This window comes from Leuresthes tenuis, unplaced genomic scaffold (genome assembly GCF_036924035.1).
Source record: "Leuresthes tenuis unplaced genomic scaffold, fLeuTen1.0.hap1 SCAF_1, whole genome shotgun sequence".
Classification (NCBI taxonomy): Eukaryota; Metazoa; Chordata; class Actinopteri; order Atheriniformes; family Atherinopsidae; genus Leuresthes; species Leuresthes tenuis.
This window is the reverse complement of record NW_027325355.1, coordinates 4,188,389-4,203,191: the sequence shown is the minus strand read 5'-3', so window position 1 is coordinate 4,203,191 and position 14,803 is coordinate 4,188,389. Positions and strand designations below refer to the sequence as shown.

The window sequence follows — 14,803 nt, the reverse complement described above, 5'->3', positions numbered from 1 at the left end:
TCTATTTGTCATAACACTTGTTTTAATAATGGTCTGTTATTTTAGGAAGGGACATACTAAATCATTCATGAACGGTAATTTGGTTGTAGGTAAACCTCAATTTCAATGACAATTTACTCTGCCAAGCTCACAATGTGAGAGGACAGAGGACTGGAATTAGTGCCCCAAAAAACACAATTTCAGCTTGGAAAAACTACAAACAGACTATATAACTTCAGGAAGAATAAATGTTTATTTCACACTAAGAAAAGTAGGCTCACTACATATGAAGGCTATACAAAGCACAGAAATGTAGCATACAGTTGTCCCATCTAGCAGTTTCCACATTCCCATGGTGAGTCTTTCCTACATTTGCCACAGGTGTATCTGCGGCAGCGTACACAAAGTTCGGTGCTTCTGTTATTATTGCAGAGTATGTGCACCTGGCACTGTGTCTTTTTCTTCTGAGAAACTCCCATCTCGCGAAGCTGCTGTTTGTGTTCTTCCCCTTGTGCCTTTTCCTGCAAAAGCCTGTTTTGAAGTTCCTCTGCAAGCTCCAGCATGAACAGTTGGCGACTTTCTTTGGATCCTGTACATGCTGTGTACAAGACCTGTGCATTTGTGACAGCCATGTCAAGCAGATTGTAAAACACAGCCATGGGCCATCTCTGTGTTCCTGCACGCACAGAGTGGTTGCGTGATTTCTGGCCCATGATATCAACGCCTTTGAAATGGGTGTAATCAACAAAAGTGTTTGTTTTTTGTTTTTGGGTGTCCACAATTTCCACTTTCTGATGCATGGTGCTCAAAAGACAAACAGATTTTTTGTTGCAAACACCGTCAGCAAAGCACTTCCAGATGTGAACACCTGTGTGGAGTACAACTGGCGCCCCAAGGTTTCCTTTGCAGTTGCTGGTAACTCCCAACGATTTTTGTTGATGGTGCCAAGCAGAGTTGTTTTTCGTTGAAGAAGCCTGTTAGCCAAAGACAGAGAGGTAAAGAAATTGTCCATAGTTACAGTCCTTCCCTGGTCCATAAATGGTTCCATCAATTTCAAAACAACATTCTCTGACAGCCTCTCTCCCGTCGGACGAGTGGGATCTTTCCCTAAGTAAGGGATGGCATTACACATGTATTTTGTGTCCAGATCTATTACAATCCAAAACTTGAATCCAAACTTGTCAGGCTTTGATGCAGTGTACTGCAGAAAGGGACAACGAACCTTTGAAGGAAATAACTGCTCATCCACGGTAACATGCTGCCCTGGACCGTAGGACGACACACATTTCTGAACAAACCGCTGCCAGATGTCTGAAATTGCTGCAAATTTGTCCGTTTGTATGCACTCCTTGCGGGTGTCCTTGTTGTCGAAGCGAAGGTACCGCTTTCTTGAAATAAAGCGGTTACGGGGCATTATGGCTTTGACATCTGGGTTTCTGAATCTACTGGACCACATGAGTCGCATGGCACCAATGTAGCCCTTGGCAGCCCTGTGAAAAAGGATTGCGAGGAACGCCATCAGCTCGAAGACACTCATCTGCCAGCTGGGATTTGTTCTACGGCCCTCCTGGATTGTGCAGTCTCTGATGGTCAACAACATGCTGATATCCAACAAACACAGGAAGCTTTGAAGGCGACTCGTGATTTTGTTTGTTGCAAACTCTGTTGGCCCTCCAGATCCATCAAATTCCATCTGTGAAGTTTCATGAGCAGAAAAGTCTCCAACTTTGCGGTGGAACCACATAGTGCCATCTTTCGCCTTTTCTGTGGATCCAGGTGTTATGCCCACATCTGCAACTTTTTGTTTTTTATTACAAGGGGGATTTACATGCCACGTGTCTTCCTCCTCATCTGACATGGCCTCTGTGTCTGGACTGTCCTGCTCAATCACATAATTGATCACCCGTCTCCTGGTGTGTCTTTGGAGGGGAGGATTTATTGGTGCAAGAGAAGTCGCATCCTCATCACTTGACGAATCTGTGACAACGTTTTCATTCTGAAATGCAAAGTCCACATCTCCACCATTAGATTCACAGTCCGACGTGCTCTGTAGAATTGCTAAAGCCTGCTGAGCACTGATCCCTCTTGGTTGCCTTGGTTGTGACATCATGAAGTCTGGGTCTGTGTGCCAGGCATTCCCTATTTATGATTGTTTCTCGCCCACAACATTCACACCTTTTACGACACTCCCTTCCTCTCCCTTCCTTCATCGAATCTAAATTGTATGAAGCCCATTGAGTCTTACAAAAGGGCACATCAACTATAATCAAACCCACATAGTCAACTTGAAAGAGGCTATTTCTCAGATAACACAATTTGTCTTATGCCTTTGTCAAATGCCAGCACAGATTTTGTTACAAATGTTATTGTGGAAAAATAGCAAATGTGCCTTTTATGGCCAGTGATTCTTACAGAAGGGCACATCAGAGTTGCTGGCCTGCAGAATTTCCTTTGTGTGGGGGTGGGGTGCTGGCAGGGACACAGCTCAAAAATTAGGCTTCTTTACACAACAATGGGAGGCAGATAGTGGTATGTTAGACTTTTTTTGGGGGGATTCATACTTTGGGTACACTTTTGTAAACTTAAGAATGTTCAAGTTTAGTCTGAAGAAGTATTGAGTCAGTATACTTTCTAGTTCACTACAAGTACATGGTCCATAGTATACTTGCTATACTTATACTAATAACATACTTAATTAAATAAACTTCAGCTATACTACATTTTGCAAAGGGATGTCTTTAAGGTACATAAATGTAATGCAATTGAGCACACATATAATTTACTGTAAACTTTTAAACTCCAGTGCTATATGATTAGTATTCTGCTAAATTAAAAGTAAGCATGAGCGAATGACTTGACATTATTCCATACTTGGATCAAGATAAACTAACTATTAGTACTTTGTGGCAGAAAGAAGTAGAATGTATGCTAAGATACAAGTGTAAGCTTTAGTATTAAAATAGAAGTGTAAGTCTTAGTATTAATGTAATGACCATGTTAATACCTTCGTTTTCCTATAGTTGCAAGTATCATTTACTCATAAAATGCACTTAGTAAGGAAAAGTGTGAAATTAAACAAAAGAATGGAAGAGGAAACAAGGAAACCACAGCTGCTCTTGAAAGTGATGAAAAAGAGGTAAGCTGAATGTTATGCAACAGTTGTTCTAAGTGCCTGATTGTTTCAGCTCTCATATGAATAGGCTATTTCATTCCTCATTCATGTGGTCGGTAGTTCCAGACGACCAACAGGATGGTCTATGTGTCAGTGATACAACTGGGACAATGACTGTTATAATATCTACAGTATGAATGTTAAAAACAACAGCTTCTAAGCCTTGAACGCCCCACGTGTGGATTTAGCATTTGAACAGCTCATTCAGAAGAAAGCTGAAATATCTTCCAAAAGCAAGTTGTCAATTACTTTCTATTCAAGCACCCAAGATTGCAATGACTGAGGACGGAATACACCGTAACCGGGTACAATGAGTGTTCACACAAAGACAGTAAAGTATCTCATCTCATGAAAAACAACAGCACATCGTCAGGATGCCGGCTTCATGTAACTTGTCTTTCTGTGAAAAGCAAAAAATATTGGAACTCATGAAGTAGATAGTTGCTTATGCATCACTGCAGTTTTATCCATGGATGTATATATGGAGCCACATGTGAAGAAATGTACACTTAAGTTGTTTGCAAAGGGTATTTAATTAAAAGTTTGATCTACTTTAAAATTGCGATTATCATTGTCAGACATCACTTTAGGATCCATTCAGTCGTGTTATGTTTGTGGTTTTACAATCTTTTTAAAAATGTAGAGATGGATGTGGATGTGACACTGATGTTTTCCAGTCAGGGAAAGTGGAATAATGTTTAATGTCCTGTATTTGTGTCACTTACAGGATAGTGATGAGTCAGTCTATGGGGATGACAAAGTATTTATTAGTGGTCACATGTAAAGTATATTGCAGCGCTGGACTCGGAGTGACAGAGCTCTCGCAGGAAATCCATCAGGCCGAGCCCCGATATCAAGAAGCATTCCATATTTATATTCAGCTTTATCTCACAGAGGTTGTACTGTCCTCCTCGTGTTCTTTGGATGTGATAAATAATGTGTCTTAGTGCTGTTTTAGGCGTGTATCTAATGTACCAGACCTATCTACTCCAATAGAGATGTTTTGTCTGACCGAGTTGTTTCGTCTTGCTATGTCATCCTAAGGTCTTGGACTATCTAAGGTCATCGATTGTGTAGTATGAGCAGAGTGTAAAAGTACCAGCTAGGAACATAGGTTATTTAGTAAAATACAGAATATGAATACATAATGTCTAAGAACAAAGGCAATTATAACAATATCCAATACTAGGATTTGCTATAGATGTGTACATAGAGGGTATCCTAGGATATGTTACAGATTAGATCTTCCCGTATATCCCCGGAAACATTTTGGATATGTGGCAGATGTGTAAACTTGTATACTGTTGGATCTCACTGGATATTAGATGTTTAAGAGCAGAGTTAAGTAACAGGCAGTCACATGTTTTACCCTTAACTCTCTCGAGGCAAAAGCAATACAATACACTACTTTCAACTGCTGTGTGGTTCCTATCAATTAAATACCACTGAAGGTAATCATTCATAACTGAATGCTTTTCCTCCATTGACCCAACACGTTTAAAACACCCTGCAGTCTGCAGCATGGTGCTGCTGTGTACGGTCAGGTCCTGCAGGCTCTCCAATGACAAAGCATTCTCAATCTAAAAATGGGATCTGTTACTCATTTCAAGTAGAAAAAGGAATTATAAATAGAAATGGTATCAGAAAACTGTCATGACAGAAAGTTTGAAGTGGACCAAATTGCTGGCTTTCCCAACCTTTCACATTTTCAGAGGGGTTTTATTATTTTGGAAGTGGCATTGCCGCTCCTTCTCTTTTAAACTCCCAAAGTTGTGTAATGACTCCACTGCACATCTTACTGTGCCTCCTGAATCAAAGTATAATCAGATTTCGTCAGTCAGTAGATCAATGATGTTATAACTGGCTTTATTCTTAGACATTATGTATTCATATTCTGTATTTTTCTAAATAAGCCATGTTCCCATTTTGTACTTTTCCACTCTGCTCATACTACGTAATGTATGTCCTTGAAAAGGCCAAGACTTTAAGAGTGCATAACGGAACTAAATAACTGGGTCAGACAAAGCTTCTCTATCGTGTCAGATAGGTCTGGTACATTAGATAAATGCCTAGAAAATACACTCACACACACACACGTTGTTTATATCATCCAAAGAACATGACAAAGATGGTGGTTGGCCTGCTCATGTCACCAATAACTGGCCAATTTTACTTGGTCGCGTGTAAATCAAACCTCTGTGAGATAAATGTGAAGAAGATAAATATGAAATATTTCTGGATATCGCGGCTCAGGATTTCCTGCGAGCGCTCTGTCACTCTGAGTCCAGCGCTGCTATACTTTACCTGTGATCACTAACAATTTAAGATTTCTCCAGCTTGTTCTTGGGCTTCTAATGAAAGAATCAGGCTAACACTGTGAATGACCACACACACAAATCGTGGCACCTAATTTAGGTCACTCTGTTATATCACTTTCCAGCAGTGCTCTGCTCACAATGACATCATCAGTCGGAATTCTTCTGGATAACAAACACACAAATATTATTCTCTCACATTAGTCTGCAGACTGTCAGCAGATCTTCCTGCAGTCTCCAGATTCATCTGATCTTCTTCTTTCACTGCTGATGTTCAAGGTGCTGACCGTGGATCTGTATGGCAAGCCATTTTAACGTTTAACAGGCAGACTGAATATGTGCTAAGGGAGACTGAGAGTCCATTTTATTTCTTGTTTTATTGAGGATATTTAAACGTTCTTAAAAATTACAATGGTGTAAAACACAGAAATAAAAGTTTATTTTAATTTAAACTGTGTGCATTATTATGATATACAGTATATGTTGACAATAATATCGTTTAATCGGTAATAATTTGTGGGACAATATATCGTCAAGCAAAACTTGTTATGTCCCAGGCATATCCAAAACTACATTTATTTTTAGGACAAAGGTCACTTTTGCCATTCATGTGTATGGGGTTTGTCATTACAGATATCTACGATTCAGTTGCAGATATCCGCTATGTGAACTACGGATATCTGTAAGTGAATTAGGACAAGTCATAATTCCAGTTACAGATATCTTCCAGTTTCTACAAAGATAGCTCATATACACAGTTCTGTGGAATGTTTCTGTACAGTCATCATGGACATTAATGTCATTTCCATTTAGTCATTTAGCAGATGCTTTGATCCAAAGTGACTCACAGGTGAGGAAACAACATCCCAGTGCAGTCAGGCATACCTCTCATTTCCCTGTATTTGTGTCCATCCTCCAGACTCCTGTGGATCCTTTTTACCTCACGCTAAAAAAGCCAATATCACAGACGGAGAAAAGTTAGATCATGAGAGAGAAAAAAACTCTTGAAACTTTCTGTGAACAAAGCAAGGAGGTCAATAAATAAGTCTACACCTCATTACAGTGGTTAATATTTCTGTCTGAATACGTTTCTGTTTGCATCTGTGTGGTTGTGGACATATTTGATCGAAGGGAACTTCAGATTGAAACCTCGCCAATGAAGAACTGAATGTAGCACAACGTGTTGGTGTAAAAGACCACTCTAATGCTTAGAAGTCCATACTCCCACCAACTAGTTTAAAGCTGAATAATCCTTTCAGATGAGAGATGAAACGTCTTCAAGAACCAAGAAGAAGAAGAAGTTGCCCTTATTCAGGCTCTTACCCACAAAGTGTCACCGTGAGGAGCCCCCTTTCCAATCAGCAAACCTTCTTCTAAAAAAGTAGCCCTGAACAGCTGCCTCCAGCTCCTCTGAGGGACACACCTGCTGAACTGGTCATTGACATTAAAATAAAAAAGGCTGCAGACAGAGCAAAACTCCTGCTTTGGAGATGAACCCTCTGTGTAATGCTTCTCACAGTTCATGAAAGAATATTATAAAATAAGAATGATTTTAACCATCTGTAATTATACTGGGGCAGCTGCTTATCTGAAGTGTTGCATATGTCACTGTGATCTGTGTTATTAATGTCCAAACACATGTGAGCTGTGTTTAGATTTAGCCAAAAGCTGAAGTGGAGAAGAAGATCTTAGAATAAAGAAAGAGGAAAGGATGATGCACAGTTTTTACAGTAATGAATGACACACAGTGGTTCCAATGGTGCCCTGGAGCTGTTCACATCTGGTCTTAACGTGATCAGAAAAGTGAACTAAGTACATCTGTGAACACGTTCAACAACGATTCAGCTGCTCCTTTCTCCACCTCTCAGCCAAACTCGATAGTTCTTGTGATGAGAGATTTCAACTCATGTAACCTCTCCCAGGAACTGACGAGCTCCAAACAGCTGGTGACATGCGCCATGCAGGACAGCAACACACTGGACCACTTCTACTCCACCATAAAACCCTCATACCGCTCCATCCCCCACGCTGCCCTTGGACACTCCGACCACTGCATCATACAGATGGTCCCCACATACAGGCAGCAACTGAGAAGGGCCAAACCATCCAGGACTACAGTAAGGAGGTGGACTCCAGAGGCAAGGGACAGGCTTCAGGACTGCATGGAGTCTACTGACTGGGAGTCACTGAGGGGCCCTGAGGATGACAACGGCAGCTTTTCTGACACTGTATGTTCCTGCATCAGCTTCTGTGAGCAGGTCTGCCTCCCAACCAAAACCATCACAAGGTACAATAACCAAAAGCCCTGGTTCTCCAAGCAGCTCAGAGAGCTCAGGCGCCGGAAAGAGCAGGCGTACAGAGAGGGTGACATGGACACATTCAGACTGGCCAGACAGGACCTCAAGAAGGCCATCAAAAATGCTAAAGAGGACTATAGAGCCAGACTGGAGAGTGATTCAGGCACCAACGACCCTGGTTGGTAGAAGCCCTGTGGTCGCCCCCTCCCCCAGACTAGCTGACGATCTCAACACCTTCTACACCAGGTTTGAGAGACCCCCTGCTGCTCCATTGTCTCCAATCCCCCCCCTCTCTCGCTCACAGGCACTGAGAGCTCACCGCCACCCACTTCTCATCCCCTTATCACATATGTGTATGATGAAATAGTTTTTAACGTATTCTGTGTGTAAATTCTCCCAGAAAGGTAGCATCATATGATATGGCAGGTTGTGTGTGTTTTTCTTTCACTTTACTCAAAGAAAGTTAATGCCTTAGCATGCAGGAGGTGTTGTTATTGTACCCCAACTCCTTGGAACACAGTAAACACCTCACCTATGAATACATTAAGAAACAGTGAAAATATAGTTCTTGATCAGCAAACCTAATGCATCTGATATATGTTAGATTAAGCTTTACTTTAATAGCACATATCAAATCAAACACGGGGGAAATCTTCCTCTTCCTAAGTGGCTCCATCCTCTTACCTATCCTTCTCTCCTCACTCTCCCTAATCTCAAAACTATCTCTCTCTCACTTAACTCCCCAAACTATCTCCAAATTACATTAACGCTATCCAAACTCGAGTATCCTGAACCTGAACTGACCGCAACTCTCCATAAAAAAACACATCTTAAATGGAGACTGAGGGGTTTATATGCTTGTCAATACTCGGGCATATAAATCTGACAAAATCTGAAGCCCTTCCGGAAGCAGTCACGTGGTTGGGACAGGTAGTGAGATTGCGGACGTCATAATTTATGGCTCCTCCCCTAAATGAAGTAAACCGTCTCCTCCATTACTCGAAACACGCTTCGAAGACTCAGCACATTTCGGAACATCACTACAGGAAGCTGCATGCAGGTGAGTCCAGAAAAGAATAAATGTGGCGGTCAAACATTTGCAGAAATGTCTTCAAAGTGCTTTGTGTCATGGGTTTGATTCCTGCACCTGGACACGGGCAGTCAGAACATGTACTAAAGAGTAAAAAAGTTCAAATAACCTGGCTGCTCTTCACAGTTAGCATGTCCTGCTAATGCTAATGCTCTGCTAACCGTTGTACTCAAAGCAGAAAGCAGAAACACAACATCAACTATAGATTGCAATAAGCCGGCCAGATGGACAAATAAAATGGAGCTTTATCCTTCTACCTGTGTGTTAAACATACTTCTGGACCCTTTTCTTCCGATTTTCTCACTTTGTTGGACAGTTTTTGACCATCTTGTCACATTTTCCACTAAAGCTGCAGTTTTCTAAACTTCTTTCTGTAGTTTTGCTTAAATCCTTTGTCATTTAAAACTTGATGATCAATGTAAAATTTAGAATAGTTATTTCCAGGCTTATCTGGGTATCATTTGGCTTTTTGATAAAAATGTGGAGCAAAAACATGTGATATGATGTGTTTAATGTACACACTATGCCATATTTCATGATTAGATCTTAAAATGGGACTTAATTATGGTCAATATAAATTCTTCAATTACATTAAGAGTTTATGTTGTTTGAAGAGGAATCATAGCATTATAATATAGATTTGCCAGTGATCCAGGAAAGTATCACAGGAGCAGTAGAAATATACAGTTCAGCATCAGTGTCTGAATTCTCAGATTTACACTCAGAAGCCCATTAAAAGACAGTCTGACTGTCCTCTTCAGAAGTGTCTCATGAAAGCTTCATTTTTCAGTTTCCTTTACATATCCAATATTTTCTTTTATCCACGTATCAAAAAGGACTGACCGCATGATAAAAAGGTTGTACATGTCTTTACTCATAAAGTCCACCTGCCAACATCTGGAGTTAAAATGAAGCTAAAATGATCTTTATTAGGAGGATCTGTGCAACTTTTAGGAGCTGATACTCTGATCTGACCACAACACAAGATCACTTTTTACTCTTTAACTGGACACATATGTTTACCAGGTAAGATCATTTTATAATCAAATAAAGGAGACTGTAGGTTATTTGGGTTGAAAAACATTTCAGAGTTTCCTTCATGTCAAACTTTAGGTTTCACTAAAGTAGCTTTCTGGAATGAATCGCTGGACGAGCACTTCTGATGCCAGAAAAACACTCTTTTATATTTAAATGACAGCCTCAGAATGGTCCACTTCATGTTGTTCTTCAGACTGTCTCAGATCAGTCAGACAGCTCCTGCCGACGTGCTGTTAGCCACAAAAAACTAGATCATTCCCCCACTGAAACATCACATCTTCTCACTTTCAAGCCTCAGTCCAGACTGAAGCTCCCTGAGTGCTGAACCGTGGGCTTCAGAGTTTAACCTGTGACAAATCTGAGATTACTCTGTTACTTTTCTGGATCCCTGACAGCTTCTGGAAATGAGAACAAATTTAGAAATAGAGAATATCTGAAGTTCAGGCTTTGGGATGATATTGGAACCCTTTCCTCAAACAGTATCATTGTTTTAATGTAGTAAAATGATTTAAGTTGATCATGTTACACTGACTGAGATTCATGGGCTATTGCACACAGTGGGTGTCATTCTACAGAGTATATTATTAAATTTTGTCTGAATTTGATCAAAAAGCTCCAAATATTTTGAACTGTGACCTTAGTGGGTCTTTTAAGAACCATTTTAAAGTTCTCAGGAATTTAGATAAAAACCACAGTAATAAGTTTAATGAAATGTGACTAGATGGTTAGAAACTGTCCAGAAAGGTTATCAAGAGAAGAAGAAAAGTGGGTGTGCTTTAACATGCTGCATGCCACAGCTGGATCTTATTGTTTGTACTGACATTTGCAGACAGAGTCCATCAGTCGGACGACCAGGACCAGAATGGAGCAGCAGAACCAGGATCCAAACCCGTCCTCCAAGAACAGAGCCGGCTCATCCTCTGGTTCCACCGGGCTACAGGTCAGTGTGGAGGACATTAAAGACATGAGGACGAGTGTTGAGGCTCCGCGTATCGTCCGCTTGTTCTGCTTTTACTTCAAATGTGGAAAAAGTGTTTCCTGGTTGCATCTCCTCTCACTGATACAAATGTGCTTAGACCAGGGGTGGGAAATTCATTTTTACAAGGGGCCACATGAGAAATTGTGTCAGAGGGCCACACCAACAATAACTTGAAATTGATTCTGCTCAACTTTCTCCCACTGTAAAATGTGCAAAATTATATTATTTGAATAGCTAGTACCACTTCAAATGTGGAAATAGTGTTTCTTGGTTTCATCTCCTCTCTCTGATACAGATGTGCTTAGACTGAAAATGTGCTGCAGGCTGAATGATCTGCTGGAAGAAACTCAGTGGCCAGATTGTTGTGGTGGGACATTTTTTTGGCTCGCAGTCTTCAGATTTGAGAGGTTCAGGAGCTAATCTTCATTATTTGTGTTTAAAGTCTCTGGATTACATGAATTAAACCTGGTGGTGGTAATACTTCTGGGTCTTTAATGGTTAGATGACAGGTTTGTAGATCTCTCTACCTCAGGGTAAAGAGTTTTAGAGAGAAACAAAGGTTGAGTTAAAACTGTTTCCCTGATAGCTGTTGAGCTCAATGGCTGCAGACCTCTGGGTTGTAAGCTGGAACAAAGGGTTAGTGTCAAGAATGTCATGTATTACCACCACTGTTACTTTTATTCATTTAAACCAGTGGTCAACCTTTTTCAGTCCAACCTCTACAAGTTGTTTAATTGAACAACTTGGACAAGACTGTGCTTCCTTCTATCATTTATAAATATTGTAGCACAAGTTCCTTTTCAGAATTTCATCATGGCAAAAAATAATTAGTGAAAGATCAAAAAGCAAGAGTTTACTACTCAAAAACCTGAACGTGTGCAGAACACATCAGAGCACAGTGCTGACAGCTGAGGGCACTTCTAAACACACTCTCAGCATTCATGTTTGATCTGAGATATTGAGACCTGTGGCTCGGTCGATACACGTCCAGTTAGAATATGTTGGTTAGCTTAGAGAAATCTTTTGTGTGAACTTCAGAAGGATCTAATCCTTCTTCCTCTCTGTCATTGCAGAAACATATAGCCCAAGAGGGCTCCAGATGTCACTTCTGTAAACACTGTGGGAAAGTTTTCAAAAGATCATCACATCTAAGGTATCATCAGAGGCTTCACACTGGAAAGAAACCATATAGCTGTGGTCAGTGTGGGGCAGCTTTCACTACATCTTCCAATCTTAAGACACACCAACGTATTCACACAGGACAGAAACCTTACAGCTGTAGTCAGTGTGGAGCAGCATTCACAACATCTTCCTCTCTTAAGATACACCAACGTATTCACACAGGAGAGAAACCATACAGCTGTGGTCAGTGTGGAGCAGCTTTCACTACATCTTCCAATCTTAAGATACACCAACATATTCACACAGGAGAGAAACCATACAGCTGTGGTCAGTGTGGAGCAGCTTTCACTCAATTATCTGGTCTAAAGGCACACCAACTTATTCACACAGGAGAGAAACCATACAGCTGTAGTCAGTGTGGAGCAGCTTTCACTACATATTTCGAGCTTAAGTCACACCAACGTATTCACACAGGAGAGAAACTATACAGCTGTAGTCAGTGTGGAGCAGCATTCACAACATCTTCCTATCTTAAGATACACCAACATATTGACACAGGAGAGAAACCTTACAGCTGTGGTCAGTGTGGAGCAGGTTTTGCTCGATTATCCAGTCTAAAGACACACCAACGTATTCACACAGGAGAGAAACCTTACAGCTGTGGTCAGTGTGGAGCAGCATTCACAACATCTTCCTCTCTTAAGACACACCAACGTATTCACACAGGAGAGAAACCTTACAGCTGTGGTCAGTGTGGAGCAGCTTTCACTACTTCTTCCGATCTTAAGACACACCAACGTATTCACACAGGAGAGAAACCATACAGCTGTGGTCAGTGTGGAGCAGCTTTCACTACATCTTCCAATTTTAAGAAACACCAACGTATTCATACAGGAGAGAAACCTTACAGCTGTGGTCAGTGTGGAGCAGGTTTTGCTCGATTATCCAGTCTAAAGATACACCAACGTATTCATACAGGAGAGAAACCTTACAGCTGTGGTCAGTGTGGAGCAGGTTTTGCTCGATTATCCAGTCTAAAGACACACCAATGTATTCACACAGGAGAGAAACCTTACAACTGTGGTCAGTGTGGAGCAGCATTCACTGAATTATCTAATCTTAAGAAACACCAACGTATTCACACAGTAGAGAAACCTTACAGCTGTGGTCAGTGTGGGGCAGCTTTCACTGAATTATCTCACCTAAAGACTCACCAGCGTTTTCACACTGCAGATAAATTATTGGTTTAAATCAACAATATATTTTACGGCAGATAAGAAAACATTCACCTGGGAGCAGCAACAGGAACTACCAATCAGAAGAATTTCCCTTGTTCAGATTAAAAATCTTCTTTGTGGATTACCACCTTCTCTTGTCAGGACTTTTGTTCTGAATGTTCTGTGGGTAGCACATGTTTGAAGAATCATTGAATATGCTTTATAATTTGTTGGGATAGTTGGGAACTATGGACAGATCTCCCACCGTTCAAGATAAATATAGCATCAGTTCTGAGTTGATAGACGGAACAATATCAGTGCCTTGAGATGACATTGTTTTAATTTGGCGCTATATGAATAAAACTGAATTGAATTGAAAATGCAATCTTTTTGAAAGTAGATACACGTTTTATTGTATTATACTGAACATATATGTTTTGTTTAAAGTTAAAATTCACAAAGTAGCTGTGCACCAGCTGTGGGTATGTTTGTAAACATACAACATCTTTAGAAGCAATATATCATTTCAGTTTGATGTAAAGTCTAGCTTTACACTTGTTTGTATTTCATTGTTCTGCATTTTATTAAAGGTTAGATGTCAACATTTCTCATGCGTTTCATCTTCTTGCTACAGAGATATTTAAAAAAAAATGTGTTTGGTTCTAATCTTTGTGCTAATCTTTCCCAAAGAATTTTTAACGCAGTCTGAAAAAGGTTTGGAGTTGTTCCCTGTACTTTCCAGACAGCTGTTTGATTGTCATGACTAAAGCTGAAAGTTAAGGCTGTTCCAACACTAAAAGGGCACGAGGCTCAACTTCAAGCTGTGAAACTATGTCAAATGTTTGTTGTGTTGGTGTCAAGAAAATTCTCTTAAAATGAGGCTCAGAGTCGCTGGAGACAATTAATACCAAACATTTATTCTCACAGCAAGGAGTCTGCATGACATATCAAGAAGCTGACACAGATTTGTCTGAGTTTAAAAAAAAACAAACAATGATGCTATCGCTATTTAGTTTCCACTTTGTTTATTCTGTACATTTCTGTATATAACAGTGCTGAGCCTGAGTGAGATGGAGATTTCAATTTCCCAGAGGCAACCTCCCAAAGGGATTAATAAAGTCATCCATCCATCCTATGAGATCACTGGCCACACAAGGTTATGCGACATTCAGTCAAACAAGGATTAGACAGAAGTTGAAATAAGATAGATAAGAGGACTCTCAGTACACAGTGTCTCTTGACCCTGCAGCATCTCACACGTGGTACTTCCTTTTTGTCATAATATAACTTCATGATTTTTTTTTAACATATCTCTCCTGTTTATAATAGAATAGAAGGTGTAAATTCACAGTAGAGTCATATATACACATGCATTTTTTTGTATATCTTTTACGTCATTGTCATTGTTAAACAGTTTGTTATGTTGACCTCTGTTTGTTCTTGGCTCTCAGTCTCCATGTTGCTGATCCTGGATCTGCTGAGATGTCCCAGGTCATTGTTGGCTTTGATCCTCATACATTTATCTTTGTCCTGAGAAAGAAGAAATTCCAAAAAGTGAAACAGGGACTGCTTTTGGATTTGACATAGCCTATAT

At 40.3% G+C, this 14,803-nt stretch overlaps 1 protein-coding gene across 1 annotated transcript in view; it reads left to right on the top strand.

Moving 5' to 3' along the window:
• Positions 1-13,409, top strand: part of LOC140313857 (uncharacterized) — a 75,522-nt gene extending 62,113 nt beyond the window's left edge. Inside the window, exon 3 of the mRNA XM_072392212.1 lies at positions 11,989-13,409. Within this exon, the coding sequence (XP_072248313.1) occupies positions 11,989-13,242 (1,254 nt within the window). The 3' untranslated portion in view covers positions 13,243-13,409. The remainder of the gene's footprint in view (positions 1-11,988) is intronic.
• Positions 13,410-14,803: the final 1,394 nt, after the last annotated feature.